Raw genomic sequence first — 19,146 nt, forward strand, 5'->3', positions numbered from 1 at the left:
GCGGCTGGCGGAGATTTCTCTCCTTGCGCTTCCCCGACACTCTCCATTGACTTAACATAGCATCCATTCAATATTGGACAGCCACTATTTACACTGAGCGATCTGCTCATCGTCCATCGTTTATGCTGCAGAAACGAAGGAGGATGAGCTGATCGCTCATCGTTCAATGTAAATAATGGCTATTCAGTATTGAATTGATGCTTTGTTAAGTCAATGGAGAGGGGCGGGGGAGCACGTGGAGTGAAATCTTTGCCAGCCTTCCCGCTGAGAGCTAACGATACTAGCCATGCTTTTTTTTTCCTGGCACCTTCTGCTTGGGTGATCCTCTTTTACTAAATCTCTTCACTGGACGGCCTCTAACTGTAAATTCTGCTGCCACACTCTGCTGTCGGCTCCAGGATGTGGGCGAGTGGCAAGAATATGTTGGCATCACTCTTGACCCATGATGAGCAGAGGGAAACTGATATTAGGAGGGCTGCCCGGAGAGTCATTCACGTCAGGAGGCAGGGCCCGTAAAGGGAGAAAACAAGCACCACCGTGCATCTGTACCGGAGTAAAGTGACAAGATGTCAAGTCATCTTGCCACTTACTACACCCCTACACTCTGACGATATGTACATGGGTGCAGAGCCTTGTGGGCAGATGCGTGGCAGCAGGAGCACTGGTAGTGCAGATGATTGCATGAAGAGCCACTCATGCAGTTTGGACCCTGGGGCCCACTGGAGAATTCATTGGCTCCCCGGTGAGCCAGTTTGAGCTTAAACACTCCATGTGCTGCTCTGAGGCATAATATCTTCACAATATAGAGTCCAATGAAGTATGCAACAATTTGCTTTCTGAATACGAGAGGAAAAACCTTGGCGTGGCTCCGTCTTATAATGTAGGCATAGTGTAGAAACCTCATAATAGTCCATGTGCACTATATTATGCCTTAAATCCAGAAATAAGAGCTTTCCTATATATTCAGATGACCACAAATATGCCAATAACTGCTTGGGTCTGTTTGTAAATAGATGGTTTTCATGTATTATGCCATTCTCATTGAACCATTGAAAGTGCAGCGTGTAGACAGTGCAGAATGGTTCTATCACATTGTTATTCCTGTCTGGCTTACACTAACAATCATATTATGTTCAATTTCACTTAGGACATTAACTTTATCCAGTCATGTCTGCATTCTCACTGTCTGGATCTTCTAGGGTAATTCAACTCAATGCAAAGTTAGGCTATTTAAGTTCTGTCCTGTGCGGAAATACTTTTAGGTGCCCCTCACAAGCTAACAAGCAAAACATTAAAAAAATAACTAAATTACAGTAGCATGCATTATTTCCACACAGAATCTTTTGGTGATGAATGTTGGATAGATTGGAATCTTGCGGGTTTTTTTTTAGTTCATCCACATGTATTAGGAGTTGATATGGAGAAGCCTGTCTAACGTGTTCTCCCACTCCATACAACTCTTTTTGAGGCTAACTTTTCTATCCCTGTCACAGGATTTGAAACAACACTGTCTGCTTCTAACAAGAACGTTTTGTCTAATTAGCGATCTGATGGACCGCACTCAGCACAAGGGGGCTAGTGCAAAAGCATCATTTGTTGTTATATCTGTAAGGCCCAATGTCCACTGGCAGTTTGATTTGCGGTATGCGCATGGGTCTCGTGCGCAAAAGATCCGCAATTCAAAGTGCCCATACTGAAGCATTTGCATCCGCAACTGAATTTAAGCATGTGGATTTGATTTGCGGACCATTTTGTGCAAGAAGCAAATCGCCATATGCTTCATTTCATTGCGGATTACATGCGGAGGGGCTGAATAGACGTCAATGGGTGTGGACGATCCACAGTGCATCCGCTAATACAGTTGCGGATGCGCTGCGGATTTGAAGGTTACCATCAATTAGGGAGGTGGGGAAAAGGCTGGGAGGTGGGGCAGTGCATCCCTGTACATCCGCACAGAAAAACCATTACATCCGTGATCTCCCGCAAATTGTTTCCGCAGGTTTCCTGCTGCAGAAATCCACATGCAGAATCCGATCCGCCTGTGGAAATGAGGCCCAAAGCACCCGTGGGTGGTCTCATTACCTCAGTAGTGCAGTGATTGAACTATGCTGTGTGCCACTGGTGTGGGGGGCATCTTTGCCTCTGAGGTCCCTCAAGGGTTTCACCGTTGGCCATGTCCAAACCTACATGTGATATATTGCCTAATAACAGTCACGGGTAGAGATGAGCGAACGTACTCGTTAAGGGTGATTTCGCAATCAAGCATCGCTATTTTCGAGTACCTGACTACTTGGGTAAAAAGATTCGGGGGGAGCGCCGGGGGTGAGCTGGGGGTTGCAGAGGGGAGTGGGGGGGAGAGAGAGAGAGCTTCCCCCCTGTTCCCCACTGCTACCCCCCGCTCCACCACGCCGCCCCCCAAATCTTTTCACCCGAGTAGCCATGTACTCGAAAATAGCGATGCTCGATTGCGAAATCGCCTTTAACGAGTACGTTCGCTCATCTCTAGTCACGGGTCATTATGATGATTGTCCATGCATTAAAGTTTCTCTCCAATAGGTGTTTGCTTGAGAACGCAAATCACAGTCATGTGACAGTGAACTCATTAAGGTCCTTCAAATGTCCTAATATATGTTTCTACAGACAGTCCTAGGCTAAATCCTAATCCATATCAGTACAGTATATATCAATGCAGTACCTCCCTGATTAATAGGAGGGAAATATTCACTGGGCCCCTATATTGAAAGTCTGCTGGGGGGAGGAATGGATCGATAGCATGTGCAGTGCATGGGGCTCTTCCTATTGTATCCTGCCTCCATAGTAGCAGCACAAATAGTTTGTTCATGTTCCTCCACTACTGACACTACCTAGGCAAGTAGAATATGCTCTGTGTACCTGCTAGGTCGCACACACCCAAGGGCGACCCTGTAGGCAGGCTATACCTCGACTAACATATGGACGAGTGTTTGTACAAAATATTGCAAGAGGCTTAATACTTTCAAACCAACTCTAAGCTAATTAAATTTGAAGTAAATTGCTTTACTTTAATAAACAGGATAATTTAATAAATGTAAATGACCCAACAAATTTAAATTCCTGGAGTGTTACAAGAATACTTATAAATGCAACAGAATTTTAATTAGCCTGCCATTTTTACGAGTTTCGAGCTTATAATGTGGTTGTTTATGATATATATCCAAGAATGCTTTTTATTTTGTCATAATTCATTTAGCACAGCAGCTTTACATGATTTTGTCTCAGTAAATGCTTAAAAATAAATGGAAATGAATGCAATTTTGTAATAATTTATTTAAAATGGAGCAATGCAGTAGAATCTATAAGAATAAATTCATCCAAATGATAGAAGCTTAAACACAAAATATTTTACACATGCAATAAAATGCTATTTTTCATTGTACTCACAAATACAATGAAGTACAAGTCTGAATATTACACAGTCAACACTACAAGGTTCCCCCTTGGAGTAATAGCCAGGGGACTGAGAAGTTTTATCCTCTGTTCTGAGCACAATATGGACTCCAAGCAGTTACCATTTCTTTTATTCCCAACGCATGGAGGGAAGGTGGGAAATGACTGAGATAATGTGGCAGGTAAAGTTGAGTGTAGCTCCCCAAACTAGCCCCCACCCCTTTTCCACTGCTGCCCTGTCACACACTGTATTTGTAGTCAACATAACCCGTTCATGCAGGTAGGTTTAATTCTCATTAAATAGTAAGCTCTTGTTCTGCTAGTGTGCATACATTGACCAATAGGGGCTACAATTCCCTGAACACACACACCTAGACATTGTTAAATCATCATTAATTGTTTCTGACTCTGTAGGGATATATCATCTTGACATAGGCAATGGTAACACCCAATTGTCCATTAGGCCTGGGTTACACACAGAATAGATGCCTACTTTTTGTGGAATGAAATACTTACTAAAATAGATGTCAGGAGAGCTGACAGCTTCTCTATAAATCCAGTGACTTACAGGTGATGTATTCTGTGATTAGTCATGCTCTTTCCATTTCTTCTCCATGCTGCTCGCGCTATCATGATGACTTCTCCTGACTGCAAAGTTTTTTCCTGAGACCTCTTAGGCTCATGTTTTTGCAGCCATCCCCAGTCACTACAGCAACACATAAATTCAAATACCAGACCAGACCCCCACATTAATTCAGACCCCAGACCGGTACCCAAAATTAATGTAGACCTCTACGTTAATTCATACCCCAGATCAAACTCCTACATGAATGCAGACCCAGACTAGACCTTTAAGTTAGTGCAGACACCTGTCTAGATGGCTTATTTCACATACCAGATCATTATGCGAGTTTCAGACCTCCAATTTCAGACCCTAGATCAGTGTACTAATTTCAGACCCCAAACAAGACCCGTAATTTCAAATATCACTCCAGGACCCTAATTCCTCACCAAAGACTAGACTAATGCAATTGCATTCTTTGCTTTCAAGTTGTTCTTGAGGTCCAGGACCACCACACTAGGTCATGATGCAGTCCAGTATTAAGACCTGAAAAAGAGTCTGAGAGTGAACAGAGTATTACCCAGCTGTTATACATTGGATTAAACCAATACATAATGGTGGATTTTAAAAAATGGCTCCACAAGTGGCATATTAAATGATGGATGCATTGATTGGACATTCACACCCCAGGTGACCAGCAAAAAACACTGCTACCAAGGCAGAAAGCTAAGCCAAGCTTTGTATTTCTTGTTTTTGTTAAAATATGAATGTATAGAAAAATTTGAACTTGATTTGTACGTTATATAACTATATGAATATTTATGATTTTCAGCAGAAAAGCGAGTCCGAGAGCCATGTCATTGCTCCAGAGAAAGTAGCACAGATGACCTTCGAGATTCCTCTGAATGACTCGGGATCAGCTGGCCTAGGAGTCAGTCTGAAAGGAAACAAGTCCAGAGACACCAGCACTGATTTGGGGATCTTTATCAAATCTATCATCCATGGAGGTGCTGCTTTCAAGGTATGGAACAATATGAGCATTTCTGAAGATCTCTAATTACATTCAAGGGCCTTGATACATATCTTACTTGTTTGTACACATAAACTGTTCAACAAGTTTTATTCAATTTTGTCCTTGATCTTTGGAGTCATGACTCAGTCGATACGCCTGTAGGTCCTATTAAATATATTGTATGCTGTTCTTCTCACTGCCTATTAATAGGTAATTAATGACAGCTGTTTGAGCTACATTTATATGGTCATAAAGAATACCCTTAACTTTGTTCTTACAGGTTATGGGCAGCTTTACCATGGAAAAAAGTATTTTTACATATGTTAGTGGTTGCACTGAGTTGAGAAAGAGTTGCACTAAGTTTCAGGCTGCTGTTTTCATGCCTTCATCCATGTTTACAAGTGCTCCCTGATAGACAGTTTGCATGTTCCTAGTTTCAAATATTTCCCACGTGGGTACAGTATGTCACTATCAATTAAATATGCTGAAAGGTCTGTTTGTCTATGATGGTTCTGCCTCTACAGCTTCATTCCCATGAGGGATCTCTTCTCCATTGTGCCAACCTACTTATGCTTAATCGATTTCCCCTCCTCCCTACCTTTTCCCCTTTCCTTCACCTCTCTGTACACTTATATACATCTGTTTGATCCCATCTCCAACCTCCTCCATCTTTCTGTGGCTATTTTAACACATAGATAATAGAGGAGGAGAGCATAAAAAGCCAATACAGTAAGGAGCAATGGGTTGCAGAATTTATGTCAGAAGCAGCAGTAGAGCCAGATATGTGAAGGAGTTGCAGAGACTGTACAGCAGCAAAATAGTAAGATGTTTTTAATGAAGAAAGTTGCTGGCTTTTGCATTATGGAAGCAAATGAACATAAAAAATCCCAAGTAAACACCCTCATAGCCCTTAACGGGAATCTATCACTACCTTTATATTCCTCTCTCTGAGGGATGCATAAGGTAATTGCCACACATGCTAATTGCAGCAATATATGTTTTGTGCATCTATGAAGTAGTTTATCATAAATTTTCATTTTATTAGCAATAGCACAAACATAGAGGACTACAGGAAATAATCCCCTGTATTTATCAGGTGCGGGCTTGGCACGTTCATACGTAGCTGATTTGCTGCAGATTTTGTCGCGGATTAACCTATTTCCTACAATGGTGGGGGTTATGTCGCACTTGTATTGGGTGTAGTTTTCTATTCCAAGTCAACAGTTTTAGCTTTTGAACTTTTTTATAACTGTATCTGAATGTTCTACTGAACATCTAAGGCCTCATGCACACGGGGCAAATCAAGCAGCGGATTCTGCGCTTGTTAGCAGGCGATGCGTTGCTCAATGTGCCCATTAATGTCTGTGGAGATTCCTCTCTCCACACACAACAGCAGATTTTATTTGCGGTCTCTCCATGCTGAAATAAAATCGTAGCATGCTGTATTTTTAGAGCAGATACGCAGGGACGGCTTTCCATGAAGTCAATGGAAGCAATCCCTGCCACAGCACTTCTGCAATGATCATTGCGGAAGTGTCGCGGATCCGAGTCATCGCCTAAGCGACGGCGCTGAGAAATCTGTAGTACACATGTGCTGCCAGAGGGCCAGTGGCACATCCGCATACGGAGAAAAAGATCCTGACAGGTGCGCAGGGTCGCTGGCAGCGGGTACAGGAGGATTCAGTGCGGGATTTCCCACACAGAATTTGTGCGTACCCGTGTATATGAGGCCTAACTGGGTTTGTTTGCTTTCTGAATAGGTGTTTGCTCTATCTATTCCAAGTAGAGTAGGCAAACCTTTCTCTTCTATTGCATCAATGCAAAAAATACAAAAGTAACTTGCCAATAGTTTATGAAAAATTTCCTTTTCTAAAGTATATGCACCTTTTGTACAGACCCTTGTGTCTTCATGGTTACAGACAAGAAACAAACCCTGCGGGCAGTCTGATTCTGTAGTTATGCACTACTTGCTTCTATCTGTCCTGACTTCTTCAGACTGATCCTACTAAGAAGTGACAAAGGGAGGAAAGTAACATGACTACAGGGTCAAACTACACCACTGCACAAGGTTTGTTTTAAGTCTGTAACTACAAAGATGTGTACGTCTTATAGGCAGAAAATAGTTAATATTTTAGTAAAAATTGTGCAAAGTTGTTTGTTTTATTTTAGTAATATTTGAGGCAATGAAAAACAAATTTTTGCAAAAGTGAGCAAAGCTGTTAACCTTTTAGCGACCACCCCATTGCCTTTTTCCTTGCCTGCTGGGCTTTAATCCCCGAGGACATAAAAACACGCTTCCTCTGGTGATTAAATCCCTGCAAGCTCCATGTTGTCGGTTACTGATGGTAGCCGACATCCTGGAGCTGTCATCCCGGGCTACGGGACCCTCCGCCTGGGCACGTGATCACATTACAGCCAATAGAAAGTAAATAAAAGTTAAAGTTTCAGCTCCCCTTACAGATCGGATTCGTAAGGGGAGCTGAGAATGCTCACCCCTGTCCTCCTCAATGTTCCCTGGTGTTCTGGTCATGCAGGACCTAATGCCAGCGTCTGCGCATGCACAACAGACGTCATTACGTCACACACAGAGGGCTGGTAGTCCCGGGAAATTTAAAAACTCCCTGCTCCCAAAATGGCAGATGCAAGTGCAGAAGCCGGGAAGGGCCCAAAAAAATTCAAATTCTCCTTGCTTCTGTCTACTAAAGGTAGCTGAGAGCTTGGAGCAGTGACTGAGGGCTGCGGTGAGCGGTTTCCAGTCACGTGATTACCATTATCCATTGATAATGGCGATCACATAAAAGTTAAAAGACAGTAAAGTTTGATGCTCTGTTTGGTTCGGGCCGCGTTGTGCATCCAGACAGAAGATTAGGACAACAATGGGTATGTTTCTGAACACGGGACAAACGGGGGGGGGGGGGTCTATTTTGGAGTGAAAGCCTTCATTCATATATGTGCTGTACAAAAACACAATTTTTAAAATGACACAATTGGCAAAAAAAACAAAATTGTAGTTTTTTCGTTCCTTAAAATGTTAAGAATTAACGTTGAAGGTATACGTCTCCGAAATGTTTAAAAAAAAAAACGAAGTTTTTCCAATGTGCGTCCAGAATAAAGTAAACAGTTGGAAATCTATTTCTTATTAAAAATTTCTATATTATGTTTGCACATATTTGAGGTATTGCAGATGAAAATGTAAAACAATGCTGATTTTTTTTTTCAAAATTTTCCAAATTTTGGCGCTTATAATTTGTGTATATTTATTAAATCGGTCTATTTTTACCGCCTAAGTGAAGTACAACATGTGGGGAAAAAACAACGTGAAAATCACTTGGATAAGCAAAACGTTTACGGTGTCATTCCATGTTAAAGTGACACGTGTCAGATTTCCAAAATTTGACCTGGTCATTAAGGAGCAAAAAGGCCTGGTCACTTAAGGAGTTAAATAAAACATGTATTGAGAAAGAATTTTTGGTTGACTCTAAATTTGCCACATAGGTAAATCAGGTGCTTCTGAAGATTTTAGGCCAGGCTTTAGCTCTCTATGACCTGCTACTATTCATGACATGTTCACAAAAAAATTGTATGCTGAAACTTCCCAGCAGACTGAGGCATGACTGCAGTCTCAGGTGCTGGTTGCTTTGTAACTGCTCAGACCCTGCTGTCCCCCTCCTCCTAAGCATGACAGGCACGTGGGCCCTGTGTACTGTAGTAAACCAACACATCTAATTATACACCCCACACATATATGTTTTTAGATTGAGTAGAATATCCATCAAATATATGTGTGTATACTGAGGAGAATATTAGTCGTTTATATACTGAGGCCTGGACCAACCGGCACCAAATTTGCAACATATATAAATCAGATGTTTGCAAATGCTTTTAGATTGTGTTTCAGTTCTCTAGGACCTACATAGACTCCTGCTGAAACTGACTCTTCTTAGCTGCTGGTTGCTCTGTAAATGCTCAGACCCTGCTGTTCTCCTAACTGACAGGCACATGGTCTCTGTAAATTAGGCAAACCAATACATCTCATAATCTTTGCCATAAAGGTAAATCAGGAACTTTGGAAAGATTTAGACTGTGTTTCAACTGTCTAGGACCTGCCCTTTTCAACACATTTGCAAAACATTGGAATACAAAAGTAAATATCAAGTACAATCTGTTTGGGATGTCACTGGCGAGAGGTCACATTTCTGTGCATAACAATCCAGTGGCAATCTCTTTTTCTTGACTTGCCATAAACGGGGCGGTACCTATACTGAATTTGAGTATTCTCATACATTCAAATGCTTTCAGACCAGTCATGCCTCCAAAAAAGGAACCTTGCAGCAAAACACATGGCAGCTGCCCCAAACTGCTGAAACCTCAGTAAACCCAAGCCCCTCTCCAGGCTGACCAGCTGCATCACAACCAACAGTGAGCAGACTGAGGCATGACTATAGTCTGAGCTAGACAGGCCATCAGCAGACACTCCACAGCACCCCAAGCCTGTCTCCAGACTGGCCAAGTATGATATGCTACTTGATAAGCTACTACCTGGACTGATATGCGTAATGCTGCTTTTCATTACAATTTCAAAATGCCAATATGGTCATTCTCTGTTGCTTCTCATTGGCCGAATGCAGAAATGGTGCAAATATTTTAGTGCAAAATCCAACATCCCAGGATATCCAATGCACCAACCAATCATGTTGCTATAATCATGGCACAAAGTTGTCCTGCAGAAGGGAAGCAATGTGGTGCAAAGCATAAGCCCATTTCACAGGTCTTTTGATGCCCTGCAGTATCCCTTTGGTTTTCAGGAATGGCTAGGATGGCTATCACGTTTACATTCCTAAGATAAGTTTTGTATTTTGTAGTTACTTTATTGGATATGTTGACTTCATATCAGTAGCAAATGAAGTTGTTACCCACACACACAAACAACAAACAGTTACACAAAATAGACCCATGCGAAGCTGGGTACTTCTGCTAGTCCTACATAATAAGAGTGGCTAAATCCATTCACAGTAATCGGTGCCTCGTGCTCCTGTTATATCTTTCATCATGGATATTTGTCCTTTTACATCAGGTTTCTCTATCTCAGCACATTCAAATATTTTGGTTTTAACATTTGCATTCTGTTTGTTAATGTTTTTCATCTGCCACCAACCTGCCGAGTCAGCTAATATCTGCCATTAAACTACACAACAGCAAATTCTCAGTCTATGTTAAACAGGCCGCTATAGCATCAATCACAGACAGTCTCTTGTCAACGCATTGCACTCAACTTGTGTTCCTTACTGTAAGAGAAATAGTAATATTTAAAGTAAGGGCAATGGCAAAGAAGTTCATAAAAAAAAATAAATGTTTCCTATAGAGGTGTAGAAATGTAATGCAGTCATTTTTCTAGATACATTTGGTTGCCATTTTCCCCATCATATGTGATGTTGCCTCGCTTACCTACATTCCTGAAGAACAAAACTGTCTAGTTACGAAGTGAAAGTCCTTCCCTCCTGTATCACTAAAGATGGTAATATGTTAGGGACTTTTTTTCTGCTACAGCGCTGTTCCTGTTCATGGGCTGTGGCTGGTATTGTACCTCTGCCACATTCATGTGAGCCATAATACCTGACAAAGCTTAACCTTATCCCCAACTCATGTACGGCTATATATGTCCTGACTGCACATACCCCGTGCAGTTAGGACATTTATAGATTTACACAGCGTATACACGTGGGCACGGAGGGTGAGCCTGCGTTCATACATGGCAGGCAGACAGCCGCCACTCGCCTGCGACAGCCGTAATTGCGGATAACACCAATCTCAGGTGTTAACTCTTTAAATGCCACCATCAAATCTGACAGCAGCATTTAAAAGTTCCAAATGACCGTGCCAGCAATAAGATCGCGGGGCTGCCGTCTAAGTGTCATAGCAGCCTGAAGGGTTTTGGAAGCCCCTAGGGCTGCCATCATTATTTGCATATTAAAACATTCCAGGGGCATGTCTTTAATAGGTAGCCTGTAATACAGCATAATGCAATATCATTGTATCATCCCACAATCGCAAGTTCAAGTCACCTACAGGGACTTAAAAAAAAAAACTAAAAGAAACTATATTAAAGACTTTTTAAGTATTTCAAAAGTAAGTTTTAAACAATCCCCCTTTTCCCAGTTTTAAGATAAAAAGAAGAAGAAACATACATGTTAAACTTTGTATCGCTGCATCCATAAAGGTCCGGTTTAATAAAATGTCACATTATTAATCCCACATGTTGAATGCCATCATAAATATGAATATGCAGTGCTAGAGTTATTTTTTTGGTCACCTTGTCTCCAAGAAAAAAAAAAAATTAGGGGGGAAAAAAAGGCATATTACACCCAAAATGGTACCAATCAAAGCTACAAGTCGCCCTGCAAGAATGAGCCCTCACACAGCCTTATGGATGGAAAAAATAAAAAATTATGATTTTTTTGAAAGTGGGAATGCCAGAACTGCAGAGTGTGATCTAGACACAGGAGCATCTATGAGGATTGGTGAGGAAAGGGTTAAGGATTTTCTTTTTGTTTCTTATTTTTTCAGGGGTTCTTTTTAAGAACTAGAATTTTCTTTACTGCAATAATTGTGTTATAAGAGGTGAATGTTAACGTTATTCACCTTTCAGGTCATCACTGCGTGATGGTCACCATTGGATATGGGGATGATTTTGGCCCTGCACATAGTGATATTTTGAGCAGGTAATTGGAATCAGTATATACATTAAAGGATAACTAACTCTTTTATAAACGTCTGACATATCAGTGCCATGGTCAGAAGTTTTTATTGGTGAGGGCCTGTGTGCTTAGACCTCTGCTAATTACTAAAATGAATGGGCAGAAGTATTCAGCTAAGCACTGTGCCCATTCGGCTGTCATTGTGAGAGCTATATAGGTTCCATAGAGTTTCAATGGAGCTTCTACACAGCTCTGTGCAATGCCGGAAACAGCTGAACGGGCACAGCACTCAGCTGAGCTCTTCCGTCTGTTCATTTTAGGGATCAGCGATGGTTATAGCGCTCATACCCAGTTACCCACCAATTAAAACATCTGACATGTCACTACGACGTGTCTGAATTTTGTAAAAAGGTTGGTTATTTACCTATCATGTCATAGGGTGCATAATGATCACCATTGGATAAGGGGATGAATTCGACCCTACACATAAAGTGATATTTTGAGCAGGTAATTGACATTGGTTACACTTTAATGTATATACCAATCTTTTTATGAACTTCAGCATCATCAGAAGTTTTAGTCAGTCGGGGCCTGGATGCTGAGACCTCTACCAATTGCTAAAACAAAGGGGCAGAAGCACTGTACTGTGCCCGTTCGTCTGTCATTGTGATCGGTATACCGAGTGGACTTTCTATGGAGCTTGTACACAGCTCTGAGCACTTCTCTCCGTATTAGGGATCGGTGAGGGTCCTGGCGCTCACACTCGGATCCCCGCCAGTGAAAACTTCTGACATGTCTAAATTTTATTAAAAAGTTAGCCTTTTGTGAGAAAGCTAAAAGTAGAAGGCGAAAGTATATTGCAATGATGTGGAGCAGCCCTTCACTAAGAAATCAGGCTCCAATGCATCAAAGGCTTCCATAATATCTTTTCAAGTGCTCTAGGATTAAACCTTCATCCTCAAGCCCTTGTAAAATATATACTTTTTATTAAGTAGCGAGCAGTCATTACTCTCTGTGACCATATTCATTTTACATCTTGCTTTTAAAACAAGGCCACGCTTATGTACAGCACTGAGGTGGTTAATGCTGTGTCTGTTTGAAAAGCTCAGAAAATTGCAGGATAATTTGTAAAGCGCATTAAAACATCAGCTTTTTAATATGGTAAGTGCTTCCCAGTTGGACATTAGGCTGGACTGATACTTAAGTAATACGCAACCATTACACTTTGTCTTTCTTGACAGTGTGTCGCTAAGAAAGTTTGGAGACATATTTAACTGCTTGACTCCTGGAATATCAAAATGATTTGCTGTAAAAGAAAGCAGTTGAATGTTAACACAACTCTCTTAAATCACGGCTGCTACAAATATCTGCAGAGGGCTTCAAGGAATAAAAAATGAGATCAGATTAATAGAAACCACTAATCATTTATGTGATGGATGTTTTTAAGGAGTGAACAATCTGAAAATGTTTGCTAAAATAAAGAAGTATATAGAATAATCAGACTAAGAGCTCGTGTACACAGCGTTAGTACAGAGCCGTAATACTACTTGTTACATCTGTAGCAACCAGCAGAATTGTAAATGCAGATTTTAATGTAGAACCGTACAGGCTTAGTATTATGATATATAGAAATTTTAAATAACATGTTTACAGAGTTGTGCATTCTTATATGGATTATATAGAAATTGTAGAAAAGAGTTTGATTAGACCAGTGTTAGAAAAGTAATACAGGCACATCTTAAAGGGGTCGTCTCCAACTTTTTCTTGATGGCCTGCAATAGGCTACCATTAGTGATGAGCGAGCATACTCGCTAAGGGCAATTGCCCTTAGCGAGTATGCTCGCTCATCACTAGCTACCATGTATGACCATGCCTGGTGCTCCTATGCTGCCCTGCTTGGGACCTTGAATTGGCTAAGATTTAGTTCCACGCTCAGCCGTCCTTATATGTAAGATGGGAGAAGATGAAACAAGATCTACAGTGCTGCTGGATGTGAAGACCAGGCCGAGGTAGAAAGTGCTTTATTAGGACAACATATTTTATTGTTGGATTCACACCTTCGTTGGGCCCGATGAAGATGTCAATCCAACAGAGAAACCCATTGTCCTAATGAAGTACTTTCAACCTGGACTTTTTATCCAGTGGTGCCATGGGACTTTTTGTTTTGTTTTTTTCTCATCTTGCATTATGGAGGTCCTAGGCGCTGGTCTATCAGGAAAGGCTGTGGGTGTTGTAGGCATCCCACCATGTTGTGCCAGCAGTACAGCTGGGGCAGATACCAACACTCTTACATAATAATGAGCAAACTTTTCAAGAGTTGGGTTCGGCTTGTTTGCTGAACTTGGACAAAAAGTTTGGTTTGAACTAAACCAGAACTTCACTAATACCCATAAAACTTGTATGTAATACTGTAACAGCCTCTAAGAGACCTAAAATCTCTGTACAACACTCTTTTAGACAGTGTTATACACAGTGTTCAGGACTAGTGTTGAGCGAGCTGAACCAGTAGAACCCTGTTTCTGGTGTAACTTTGCTAAAATCTACTGGTTTGAATCATACAGCTTGACTTTGTCGTTTGCCAATAGTCTCTGCACAATGGAACATTTTTTTTGTTTGTTTTAATAAAAATGCTTGTATGTAAGGATCTTTTACTTGAATAAACCGTAAAAGGGTCACTTCTGCTACCGTAATTTATAGGTGGTTTTTGCGGACAGACTTGCACCAATTATTCATTGGTGGCCTATTCCAAGGAAATGCCATCAATTAAAATTATTGGAAAACCCCTTTTCATGTCTGTATAATATGTAAACAGCTGAATGCAAAGATAGTTGGTAGTTTTTCAGGAATTTGTGTTAACCCCTTTTGTTTGTAATACTAGGTTATATATTAAAAACATGTGATGACCAATTACCAAGCCAACTTTAAATATCTGGGAATATTTGTTTCTCAGAACCTTCAACTTTGCCTGGACCTTAAAGGGGTTGTCCCGAGGCAGCAAGTGGGTCTATACACTTCTGCATGGCCATAATAATGCACTTTGTAATGTACATTGTGCATTAATTATGAGCCATACAGAAGTTATAAAAAGTTTTTTACTTACCTGCTCCGTTGCTAGCTTCCTCGTTTCCATGGAGCCGACTAATTTTCGCCCTCCGATGGCCAAATTAGCCGCGCTTGCGCAGTCCGGGTCTTCTTCTTTTCTGAATGGGGCTCCGTGTAGCTCCGTGTAGCTCCGCCCCGTCACGTGCCGATTCCAGCCAATCAGGAGGCTGGAATCGGCAATGGACCGCACAGAAGCCCTGCGGTCCATGGAGACAGAGGATCCCGGCGGCCATCTTCAGCAGGTGAGTATGAAGACGCCGGACCGCCGGGATTCAGGTAAGCGCTGTGCGGGTGGTTTTTTTAACCCCTGCATCGGGGTTGTCTCGCGCCGAACGGGGGGGGGTTTAAAAAAAAAAAAAACCCGTTTCGGCGCGGGACAACCCCTTTAATGTTAATCCATTAATTAGGAAAATTAGGTCCAAGATAGGTTTATGAAATAAACTTTTACTGACAAGGACAGGCAAGATTAGTTGGATAAAGATAATTATTCTTCCTCAATTTTTATGTGTTCTTGTGAATATCCTTGTGTGTATTGCAAATAGTAGATAGAGAACACTTTTAATGAACTAATTTGGAGAGTAAAAAGGGGCCAGCACGAGACTGTCATATTTGACCTTATCACAAAAAATGGGGGATTAGCAATGCCAAGTATAAAATGCTATTATCGTGCATCACAATTGATCTACATTATAAAATGGGAACCTCATGACTTTCCTAATAGTAATAAATAGTAAAGGGCCCATGCAGAATATTTTTGTGCTACTAGACTCATACTATTAAGTTGGAGATTTTTTGGGATTTCCAATGGTCAATTTGGTACAAGTTCAAGGAATATATAGGAGTGGAGGGCTCACTGTGTCACAGCAGTACAATAGGCTGCTGGGGAGGCAACCAAACTTAGTGAATTAGATTTTTTTTTCGCCTCACAGAGATTTTATCTACTCTTGTGCTTCATTAGAAGTTAATTTCATTGCTTGGTATAGGACCCCAGAGAGACTCCACAGAATCTTTCCTGACGTCCCAGAGGAGTGCTGGAGATGCGGTTTGGAGGTAGGCTCCATGATACACATATGGTGGCTATGCCCATTAGTGGCTCCATTATGGGGGGACATTGCCGGGTTATATAACAAAATTTGTCGGTCCAATATAGTATTAACTCCAGAAATTGCTCTTCTATCCATGATACCGGGCACCATATCAAGAATCAAAAAAGGCCTCTTGAGACACTTTTTAGTGGCTATGCGCCTCATCATCTCCCAGCATTGGAGACAAAGAGGCGAACTCCGTAGATCGGCCTGGATAGAGGCAATGGAACACATAAAACACATGGAAGTCCTCAGGAGCTCAGATTCAGTTCCTGGAACCACACGAGAAACTACAGTCGATGTCTGGACTACCTGGATAGACTTTAAAGAGTCACCCACCTACCACACGTGGCTGATTAACGGCTCATTATGAGCACTCAAGTAATAGAGGACTCGAGTCATCAGAAGGAACCTAGCCCGGTTATAGCTCACCCTAAGTTAGGCTCTATTTGTTGTGCATAGATGTATAATGTTGGTTAGTGGCGGTAGAGGACCTAAGCCCCCCCCCCCTCTTCTCTTCCCCACCTTCCCCCCCTCCCCCTCTTCTATCTTCCTCCCTTTCGTTATGTTTTTCCCCTCATCCCGCCACTTATCACCCCTATCTTACCCTACTATGTTTGTCCTGGCACCTCAGCTAGGACTATAGTCTTAGTTAAAAATTATACCTACTAGTAAAATAGTATATCTTGCATTGATGTTTTTGTTCTGTCTCGCCTGAGGTATATAAAAGATTTCATCAGAGGCCGGGGGCGTGGGGGACGCCGGGAACCCCCAGTAACAACCAACAACACCAGTAGAGAAAGGGGAGTCATCCGAGGACTGGTGGGAGAGGCGACTGACTCAGGACTCTGGAAAATGACACATAGACCAAATGGTACATGTCCGCTGGGTGGCGCCTCCAAATGGGTCTATCTTCGGCGTCCCCTCCGCACCTCCTTTAGGCATATAGACTGTTAAGTTAATTCATTTTCTTTGAAGCATTTATCAATGCAATGTTGCATATGTCTTTGTAAACCAATAAACATATTTTGAAAGAAGTTAATTTCATTGCTGTAAAATAAACTAAATGAGACAATTAATAGGGCTTTACTTTTAGAAGCAAGCTTAATTTGAAAAACGATACTGAATTGCTCTTGCCTCTTGAGTGGCAAATTATATATAGGTACATCTTCAAATAAATATATTAATATTAGAAGGGGCTGTCTAGGATATGAAAACTACATGGCAGCTGTGTATGCAATCCCTCATCAACCTGTTTTACAATTTAAGTAGTACGGGTTAATGAGACTTGAAGAGGAGGTGGATGGGAGGAGCTGCTTGCAGGGTCAGATCTTAAAGGGACATTTAGATAGCACATTTATCACTCAAAATCTGTTAAAGAGAACCAAAACAAGCGATGATCGTCCTGCGTAAATGCAAAATAATAGTTTACTATTCTTTCACTCTTCATTATCGCTGACTTCAGTCAGAATAAAAAGCATCACTGGATTGCTGGCTTTTCGCTGAGTGTAAATGCTCCCTTCACAGAATATGTCCAGCGGTGTTCTCTGCCTGTATAAACACTTGTCATTAGCGCTGATGACATCAGTGATGACATCAGCGTTCATGCAGTTGTTTAGACCGGTAGTTCCCAAGCTTTTTCAGCCCAACACCCCCTTTATGTATTGGTATGGTGGCCAGCACCCCCCAAGCCTTACTAGTTTAAACCCAAAGTTTACCTTATTTACAAAGTTAAAAGTGCTAATTAAAATACAGAATACTTTTTTGGGGGGGAAAGTTTGATAGTATTTAACACATTAGCATTAATTGCGAAACTATGTATCAAAAAATTACCAAAGAAGTATTTTAGTCAACTTAACTTTAGCTGCTAAAATGTAGGTGCTAAATATTTAAAAACAGGTTAATTGTGGATACAATAATAGGTTTTATTGCAGAATATAATTTTTTGGGGGGGAAGCAGTCAATAATACCATCTTTAATTATCATTCGATAGAAACCTATAAATAAAATGCAAGATGCACCTCAAATCTTAATAGTCAGAAGACTAATTAAAATGCAAGAACAATGAAATTCGACTAATAATGTTTGCCACAATCAATCTGTGTCCTTAATGGCTGCCTTGGACTTGATGAGCGGAAGACAATTTCATATCTGGTTCTATCTTCATCATCCACAGTCTCAAGTCACCCCTTACTCATATCTGAAGTTTGTTTCTCGCTTTTGTCAGGAGCTGCTGAACCACGCTGAAGCCCCACTCCACCAAGTACGTAGATTGAAAAGCTAACACGAGCAACTTAACTTCCTGCCACAGGATAGTATAGGAAATCTTCAGTTGGGCAGGGGCTTTGCTATCGTGTTTCAAGTTGATGAGCTGCTCTTGTAATCTGGTATGAAATTCTTCTGAAAATGGATTGATTACCCACATTGGTATTTCAAGGGTACATAGATAATGAAACCTAGTTTGCATGTCTTATTTGGCTTGTTTGAGGTGTGAGCAAAAAAGCTCTAACTCTGCATCTTGAAGTTTGTCTCCCATCTTCGCATGCAGTTTCTTGAAGACTTGTAAACTGACAGAGCTCGTGTCGACTCAGGTCATTGGTATGAAGGTCCAGTTTGGACCTTCATACCAATAGACTGTCATTATGCCAGGTATAGCAGATTTTAAATGGGCTATAAATCCATGATATTGACCAATCATGAATGCAGCTCCATTGGCCAGTACATTTGTCAAAGGGATGTTTTTTCTTGAAAAATTCTTCCACTCGTTTGTATATATAGAAGCCTTTCGTGTTGGTGGTTAAATTTCTGGTAAACAACAGTTCCTCCACTACCTCTTCACTGCGATTAATGAAATGAACGTAAGCTAGCAGCAATGCTTCATTGTCTCTAACAGTTGAATCGTCAATTTGCATTGCAAATTCTGTGCTCTTTAACACATCCAAAAGCATTTCTTCCACATCAGTAGCCATCTGATCAATTCTTATTGAAATGGTGTCATTACTCAAAGGAATCGATTTCACCATGGCACTCTCATCCCCAGCATAGTACTGACAATCTCTTTAACTGCGGGTAACCCAAGTGTTTCCCCCAATAGTATGTGATTTGCCACATTGCACTAGTCATAAAGAGACTGTATAGGAATTAAGGAGGCCTTTGTCAATATTGAGAGTAGATTTTCTAAATAGCTCGCCTATAGTGCTGTGATTCTCAAACTTTGACTTTAAACCTTGGAAAAATGAAATGGGCTTACCCACTTTCTCGGAA

General features: G+C 41.2%; 1 protein-coding gene across 5 annotated transcripts in view; it reads left to right on the plus strand.

Annotated features, from left to right (window-relative positions):
• Positions 1-19,146, plus strand: part of PARD3B (par-3 family cell polarity regulator beta) — a 1,131,600-nt gene that overhangs the window by 368,268 nt on the left and 744,186 nt on the right. For 4 of the 5 annotated variants that reach the window (XM_066576076.1, XM_066576074.1, XM_066576077.1 and 1 more), the window contains exon 11: positions 4,821-5,009. In XM_066576076.1, coding sequence (XP_066432173.1) covers positions 4,821-5,009 — 189 coding nt within the window. The remainder of the gene's footprint in view (positions 1-4,820; positions 5,010-19,146) is intronic. The other variant, XM_066576075.1, reaches the window with a different exon arrangement.

The sequence above is a fragment of the Eleutherodactylus coqui genome, chromosome 8 (genome assembly GCF_035609145.1).
Source record: "Eleutherodactylus coqui strain aEleCoq1 chromosome 8, aEleCoq1.hap1, whole genome shotgun sequence".
Classification (NCBI taxonomy): domain Eukaryota; kingdom Metazoa; phylum Chordata; class Amphibia; order Anura; family Eleutherodactylidae; genus Eleutherodactylus; species Eleutherodactylus coqui.